This window comes from Echinops telfairi, unplaced genomic scaffold, assembly GCF_000313985.2.
Source record: "Echinops telfairi isolate 266 unplaced genomic scaffold, ASM31398v2 ScPeMD7_1;HRSCAF=3_0, whole genome shotgun sequence".
NCBI lineage: Eukaryota > Metazoa > Chordata > Mammalia > Afrosoricida > Tenrecidae > Echinops > Echinops telfairi.
In genome coordinates, this window is record NW_022103896.1 from 35,649,237 (window position 1) to 35,657,958 (window position 8,722).

General features: G+C 45.6%; 1 protein-coding gene across 1 annotated transcript in view; it reads right to left on the minus strand.

The window, feature by feature from the left end:
- CTHRC1 (collagen triple helix repeat containing 1) overlaps positions 1-8,722 on the minus strand; it is a 20,164-nt gene that overhangs the window by 7,202 nt on the left and 4,240 nt on the right. Inside the window, exon 4 of the mRNA XM_045287191.1 lies at positions 1,878-2,099. Coding sequence (XP_045143126.1) covers positions 1,878-2,099 — 222 coding nt within the window. The remainder of the gene's footprint in view (positions 1-1,877; positions 2,100-8,722) is intronic.

Genomic DNA, 8,722 nt, shown 5'->3' on the forward strand with positions numbered 1-8,722 from the left:
TGTCTCACTGAGGACATCTCTCAGTTTGACCAAAACAATTAGACGTCAGCATCAACTGAGCAGTATGTGTTTACCTACTGATTTAATTCAAAATATTTTCTAAGCCCCGAGTGATGTCTGAGATGCTGTAGGTATAACAATGAATAGAAATCAGCCCTTGGAAATCTTACAGAACACTCTGATACCCACAGAGGGGCCATCAGTTGGAATTGACTCATCTGGTTGATGTTTCTTGTTTAACAAAAGCAAACAGTATCAGGGAGTAGGCTGAGGCTGGGGTCAGGGACCCTTAACCTGTCTGGTTTTTAGTTTTTGCCTATATGACAAAAACCATAAGGCCCAGGTGTTTGTTTCCCCTTAATTGGTCTTTGCAAACTCTACTGGCCAATTGGCTCTTTTAACTTTTTTTTTTCCCCTTTTACTTGCTGAATGCTCCCGTACCCGTGCTGACCCCCAAACTCAAAAACATAAATAATTTGAACCTACAAGAATAGCTTTCAGAAAGAACAGAGCAATTTTTGAGGGACTGCAAGTAAGCAGCCAGTCTATCAGCACCAGATGTTTAAATAACCGGGCAACCTTTCAATGAGATGCTTTCTTAGAAACCACACATCATACAAAAGATCCCAGTTTCCCCCACCCCCACTGAAAAAAAAACAACGGTGTAAATTCCATCCCACAGAAATCAAATCCAAAAAATCTCAAGCTCTTTTATAGACTAGACGGCAAAGATCTAAATGCTTTAAGGAGTGGAGGAGAGGGGCAGGTAGAAGACACAGATTATCCCTTCAAAGCCTCGGAGTTTCACGAAAAGAAAATCTTTTCTCTGTTGCCTGGGGATCCTGGTAACTGAAATGGTGAAGAAACATGCTGTGGACATGGAAACATGTGCCGAATGAATCCACAACGGCAGGAAGAGGCTTATACATACCACCAACCCCAACTCTATCCCACCCCAGTGGACGTGCCAGTTATACTTGGAGCAAACACTAATCAAAGGGCCTCGCTCGTTCATCAGCATGCATGGCCAGGTAGGCTGCTCTGAGTCACTTCCCCTGGGGTGTAGAGGACTTGGAAATGGTCAGTGTGATGCATCCCATCTGGTCCATTTCAACTCTTAAATCGAGGTTCGTTCAGGACACTCTGCTACCTGGAATAAGAGCCACTTCCGATAAACCCTATTGTGTGGGAATTCCTTCCCACCTTCCTGCCCTGGAAGCAACTCACGCTTCTTAGATTAATTTAAATTTACATTCACTTTAGGACAAGTGATTACAAACCAAACCCAACTCACTGCCATCGAGTCGATTTCCAACCTTACAGGACAGGGTAGAACTGCCCCTGAGATTCTAACTCTTTATGAGAGTTCAAAGCCTCACCACCACCACCCTGGTACCCCAGGAGCATGCTGATGATTTCAAACTGCTGACCTTGTGGTTCAAAGCCCAACAGGTGACCCACTTAGTCTTTGTTCATATGATAAAATCATAAGGCCCAGGTTTGGGTTTGGGTTTCCTCTAACTGGTCTTGGCAGACTCTCCAGACAACCGTGCTGGGGCAATGGGTCCACAGACCAGCAGTTCAAGAGAACCAGTCACTCTGTAGGAAAAACATGGGCTTTCTGCTCTCACAAAGCTCAACTCACTGCCATCCAGCCAATGGAAGCCCACAGCGGCAGTTCTCGCGGGCCTATAAGGGCTGCTGTGATCAGCCTGCCTCGGTAGCAGGGAGGGAGTGTAATTTTCGGCTACTAGTCACATTTTACCTAGCCTTTATTTCATTGTTAAAATCCCACGTAAAAGTAAAGTGTCAGTTATGAAAACCCAACGTTTGTTCCAATTTAAAAATCAAACCAAAAAACATTTGCGTTTACTTACTGCGATTTTCCCAAGATCTATGCCGTAATTCAGGGAACTCCATGAACACTGCTTATAATTGGGCGTCCAGGACTCCTCAAACGTTTCCCGAAGGCATTCCCCCTTTTCGCCTTTGAATCCATCCCGGCCTGGGATTCCTGGGGTGCCAGGAATGCCATTGGCCCCAGGGTTCCCATCGCGACCAGGCACCCCTGCAGGCCCTTGTAAGCACATTCCATTATACTGCAGGGAGAAAGCATTAGCGTAAGATTTCGATTAGTTTAAGAGTAAGATTAGATATGCATTCATTCCCATCTCTTGGGGCCAAGCATCCTTAATTCTGCTTGTCTATGTTATTCTGTCTATGAGCTATTGACCATTCACGTAAAACCTATTAAAATATTATGAGATGTCTTGCCTGTATATTTTTTTATTATGCCAATTTAACACACAGACACACATTAAAAAACAAAGCAAATCAAACTTGTTGCTATTGAGTCAAATTCGACTCCTAGTGGCCCCATAGGACAAAGTTGAACTGCCCCATAGGGTTTCCAAGTCATGATCTTTATAGAGATCGAGGGCCACATCTTTTCCCGGCAGAGCAGCTAAAATCTTTCTGCTAGTAGCCGAGCGCTTTAACCACTTCACCACCAGGGCTCCTGCACACCATGAAAATAAGAGGGCACAATGTTCCCCTTGCTTGGCTCCTTTTTATTGCAACGTATCATTTTAAAACAACGGCGGTTCCACACTGAGTAGAATTTGATGTTCTGCTTTTAACACTTACCACTGGAGTTTATCAAAAGGCTTGGCTCTCATCATTAGGTAGGTATGGCTTCATTAATTTGTTAAAGATTAATCCCTAAGTATAGAATGCTAAAATCTCAGTGGCCAATAGTTTCGCGCGGTGCTCTTGGGGCGACTGTGACTCAAAGTGTAACTGTGGAACTGTTGATCTCCCTCCCCCGGAGCCACGGGTGGAGTTCAAACTACCAGCTTTCCCACTGCACCCACAGGCTCCTGCGCCTACACATGTCCCTGCAGACCCTCTGAAGAAATGGTGTGGAGGCCACGTCTGAGCTCCCTCGGCTTCACAGCGAGAAGATGCTTCCAGCTTCCCCTCAACCGAAACACCAACTGCCACAAGGCAGAGGTTACACCTGCCTTCACCCTCACTCTGCCAATGGCCTGTTCTGATGGCAACCATCTTGGTTTACTAATTTGTTGCCATGGCCACCCAGAACTCACAGACAATACTCACAATTATAAAGGTTTCTTATAAGGAAAGTCAACAGGTTACAAAATGGGAAGAATACAGTCTCTCTTTGGTCCTCCGTCTGCCTGGTGGTCCTTTGGCCTCCATCCTGTTCCGGCAAGTGTGACAAAGCTCCTCAAGTGCTGGTAAATGTCCGAAAGGGCATCTCACTCTGCAAGCCAGCCTTCTGCCTGGAGGCACTCACCTTGACCCATTCTGGGGCGCTGGGAGCCCACCACTCTGTCTCATGGTCTTGGTGCTGCGGCCGCTGGTGCCTCTGTGGCCTCCACCACTTCAGGGAGGTATTTTGCATGTGGTGACTCTTCCTTCTTGATGGCTTTGGGATTCCTCTGTTCGTAGATGGCTCATTCTGTACCCAGGGGAAACTAACCGATCCCCGAGCTAGAGCCTTCTATACTTTACTTGCATGTTTCCATCCAGCCCTTTGGCAAGAGTAACAAAACTATGGATAGAAGAGCCAAACCAAGTAATTTATTTTCCCACAACCTCACTATTTTTATACAGAGGACATGTCACCAGGGCAGCACTCCTGGTCTCTAATCCCACACCTCCTCCCTGAGGAGTAAGTGACCTGGAGGTAGGTGTCCGTTGGTTCTCAATAGGAGGGCAAACTTCCATGAAAAGCTTTTAAGTACCGAAGAAAATTAAGTCTAAGGTGCTACAATTCTGTTTTCTTTGCTTGGGTGTGGTATAGTGCAGCAGTTAAAAGCTACTGAAGCTCTCTGGATTTAAATCCTGGGTCTGTTACTTTATAAGCTATATGAGATAAGTATCAAGGATTAAATTGAGCCACTCCCGCCCCCCACCGCCAAGAATATGTGCCAACTTAGCTAGGTAATGATTTTCAGGGTGTGGCAGTTATGTAATGATGTAGTAGCTTAGCAGTTATGTAGTGATGTAATTTGGGAGTTACGTAATGGTGTAATCATCCTCAAGATGTAATGTGAGTATCCTCCATTTTAAGGAATCCTGGTGGTGTTATAAGTATTGGGCTGCTAGCCACAAGGTTGGTGGTTCAAACACACCAGCTACTCCTTGTGAGAAAAATGAGGCTATCTACTCTCCTAAAGATTTATAGTCTCAAAACCTTATATCAAGGTTGCTATAAGTTGAACTTGATAGATGGCGGTGGGTTTGGTTTGGTTCAGTTTGGGTGATATATTAATAAGATAAGATTATCTTATGCTAATGAGGACTGGGTTGTTTTTTATGTTAATGAGGCAAGTTTAAGGTGGACACAACAGCTTTACTCAGGTAGGGGAACTTCCCCAGGGTTGTAGTAGAATCACCTTTTATTTTATTTTAAAAGGAGAGAGAAGCAACCAGGGAGAGGTACCTACTATTACCAAGAAAGAGCCAGGAGCGGAGTGGGTCTTTTGGACCTGGGCTTCCTATGCTGAGAACCCAGGGAAGATTGATAACAAGATGCAGGGGAGTCAGGAAGGGACAGCAGGCCCACAGATGTTGAAAGGAGACAAGGACGTACCCCTAGAGCCGACAAAGCGAGAACGCTGTCCTGAGTGCTGGCGCCCTCCACCTGGGCTCCAAGCTGCCGGCACTCTGAGAGGACAAGTTTCTCTCACAGAGAGGTGTGGTTGTGCCGTCTAGAGGTGGCATTTCTGTGCGGCACCACTAGATACGCAAGACAGCCAGCGACTCACACTGCCAGTGCCGCAGCTCTCCTAGCTATAAAATGGGGATAATACAGGAACTGAACCCTGGGGCTTATTATGAGATCTCAGTGTAATAACAAATAAAAATGCGCTTAGCACACGATAAGCACCACATATGCTAGCTATTCTTATTCTCATTCCTTCAGGATCAGTGAGAGCCGGTAATCCTGGACATGTGTGTCCAGCCTCTTGTTGGACTTGACCTAGGGGTACCATGGTTAAGCCCTGGGATGCTAACAGACAGGTCTGAGATTCAGACCCACTCAGCAACACTGGCAATCCGCTTCTGTCAAGATTAAAGACTCAAAAACAAGACACTGCCATCAGGTTGATGCTGACTCATAGCACGACCCCATAGGACAGGGCAGTTTCCGAGACTGTAACTGTTAATGGGAGAAGATAGCCAGTGTTTCTCCCTTGGAGCGGCTGGTGGTTCCCAACCTCAGACTTTGAAGTTAGCAGCCCAATTTGTAAGCCCTCCGCCACCAGAGCTTCTCCTGTAAAGATTACGGCAGTTTGACTGTGTCACGGGCACTGTAGGTCGGAATTGACTCGATGGCACAAGCAAGACTTGGGACAGAGAGCTTTAGCAAACCTGCTGCTTACCCACACAAGTCTCATATACCAATGCCATTGAATCAGTGATAAAGGTGGCATTTCAATCGCTACCTGCCCTATTCTCACATCAGAATCAACTTGATGACAGCAAAGTAGGTTCAGTTGGAAAACTCTTCATGTATCAGAGACTTCAAACTCCAACACAACCCGCTTCTATGCTTTATTTTAGCCAGTGACCTAAGTGTGGATTGTTTAATACCATCATTCTGCACAAATATATTGTCCAATGAGAGCAAAGAGTAAAGTTCTTCATTTATTAAAATTATTTAAAGCTAATTGTGGTAGTTACATAACCTGTTGTCAACTTGAGACTATTAAGAATGAAGGGATGAGCCTGTCAATCAGGCCATAGTTTGTTGACCTCATTTGGAAGCGCTAAGGAGAAAAGTAGCCCCCTGGAGGTAGGGCACACACTCACTCGCTGCAAGACGTTCCTGTTGACAGGTCACATGGAGCTATGCTGATGGCAGCCAGAACCTAGGAGCTGGAGAAGCCATGTGGAGACCCACACCAGCGCTAAGATGCTGCCACCACCACTGGATCCACAAGACTTTCCATCCACTGGCCTGTGATCTTCCTGCACTCGGTGTCATTGCATGTGTTGTGTGAGTCTGAAGAGGAATTTACAGACTGGCACTGGACATATAAGCTAATATCAGACTTATGGATTTGATCTGGACTGGGCTGGAATGTTTTCTTAATGTACAATTATTCTTTATATAAAGCTCTTTTCTATATACACATGAGTGTCTATGAGTTTGTTTCTCTAGTCTACCCAGAATAACATACTAATCTTTTGGCTTCACTCTCTGGGATAGGAAATAGTTAAATAATAAAACCCATATAATGAGCATGGCTAGAAAGAGTTTTCATGTATCTAGACTAATGTCAGCCACCCAGTTTTCTTCTCACCTCACCAGTTTGATCTTTGTTTGGATCATTTTTCTTGGCCATTGTCATGTCCCCTTTTGTTGTGTGAAAAGGACACTATGATTGGCTATAAATCAGCAGTTCTCAACCTGTGGGTCGTAATCCCTTTGGGGGTCGAACGACCCTTTCACAGGGGTTGCCCAATTCATAACAGTAGCAAAATGACAGTGATGAAGTAGCAATGACAATAATTTTATGGTTGGGGTTCACCACAACATGAGGAACTGTATCAAAGGGTCATGGCACTAGAAAGGTTGAGATCCCCTGTTATAATGAGTAATAAGAAAAATAGTAAGAAAATTATTTAATATTTATAAAAGTATATGAAGGCATGTCAAAGTAAACAACAACAACAACATTCCAAGAGTCTAGCTTTAGCTCAGATTAACTTTCATTTCAGTGATTTCATGCACCTTTCATTAGCTCTATGCAACGTGTGCACACCCTCCTATGTAACAAGGGGGAAGAGAGAAACAAGGTTTCTGATGGACTTTTTTCCCTTCTTATGATTCCCCTGAGTAACAGGCTACACAAACTTAGTTTGATTTTCCTATATGTCAGTGGTTCTGAACCTGAGACAATTTGCCCCCTAATCCTACCCCAGGGCATGTGGCAATGTCTGGAGACACTGCAGTTGTCCCAAGTGGGCAGGACTGCTGCTGGCATCTAGTGAGGAGAAGCCCAGGGTGATGCTAAGTGTGCCACACAGAGGACCCTCTACCACAAAGAGGTTTTCTGGCCCAAAGCTTCAACCCAGATTTAGAAACACTGAATTTTTCATTGATCCTCTCATCCAAAAAGTGCATTTCGAGCACTATGCAATATTATTGGGTTCGATTCTGTCTTCTTTCATGTCTAAATGTTAACCCAGCACATGCCTCGTACCCAGTGGGGTTCGATAAATGTCTGTAAACCGACAAAAACAAACTGAAGTTCCAATTCGTCTATCCTCCTGCTGATACTCAGCACTGTTCTTCTCCCTGGCCGCCAGGGGGCAGAGCTTGCTGAAAGCATGAAAGGGCCGCTTTGAAGGATCTGTACAAAGAAGCTGTTTGACAGGATCTGTTGAAACTTTTTAAATGACCATGTGAGCTTTTCCTTTCAGCAAAACCAAATCCAATCTGCAGGCTGTACCTGCGCCTGGCTGCACAGTCTGATTTTCCAAGTGAGGCGCGAGTTGTGGGAAGCTACAATATGGAAATCCTTGAAGGGGCAGAAAAGAAGGGCTAGCCTTGGAGGGAGGTGGGGAGAGGGGCAAGAGGGTAGTTGTGTCTCCTAACTGCAGACTCGTAATCATGCCAGCTGCACACAAAACACACTTATTTCTTAAAACTTTGAACATTTAAAATAGAACTACGGCCTTGCCTACAGAGCCGTCTTTTGTGAAGACAAACGACACAGCATATCACCCCAAAGTGCTTAGCGAACTAGGAAAGTTTCCAGCGTTTTTGAATCCAGTTTTGAGCGAGCTGCCAGGGACCTTGGTTTATTAGTTCAGTTTAGAATGGCTTCTGGGCGAATTTGACACTTTTTTTTTTTAATAAAAAAATGCCTCGATGCTAAGGAGCCTTCATGGCAAAGCGGTTACAGGTTGAGATGCTAACTGCAAGGTTAGTAGTTGGAAACCACAAGGTGCTCCGCGGGAGAAGGAAGAGGTGTCTGCTCTGGTAGAGAGTTAGAGTTGCAGACCCTCACGGGGACAGTCCACCCCTTTCCTAAAGGGTTGCTATGAAATGGCAGTGAGGGCTTGTTTGTTTGTTTTTAATCTTCCTGATGCAAGGCCTGTAACCCATTATTTGTTTGCCAGCAAGGCTGGTCAAAGGGCTGCTTTGTGTCTAGGAATATGGGAGTTAGGAAAGGATGGCTTTCCCAGGTCTGCCCTCCAATGCTCTGTAGACTTCTAGAGGGCAAGAGCTAGAAGCAAGCAGGCTTATACTCTACTGCCAAGGAATAGATGGCAACTCATAGTGGCCCCGTGCAGCAGAGCAGAAGCATTTCTGCGTGTTTCTGAGACTGGGAATCCTTCCAGGAGCAAGCAGTCTCATGGTCCTCTCTCAGAGAGGCTGGTGGGTTTGAACCACCCAACATTTCACCCACACTGCCACCAGGGCTCATAGAGCCACCACTCTGACAGCACTGGGGCTATTCCTTCCGGAAGCCTCCTTCTCCCTGAACTAGACTTGGATGTCACTACCTTGTGGCCACAGGGTCACCGTTTAGCAGCATCCATTATCTGGACTAAACAGAACAAATGACATGGGTCACTGGAGGGTTAGCGTGGGACCCTTCATTTCTCCTGGCGGCTTGCAAGCCTGTGAGCCATTCCCGGCCCAGCTGCGGTCGTCCGGCTAAGGAAATTGCAGCCC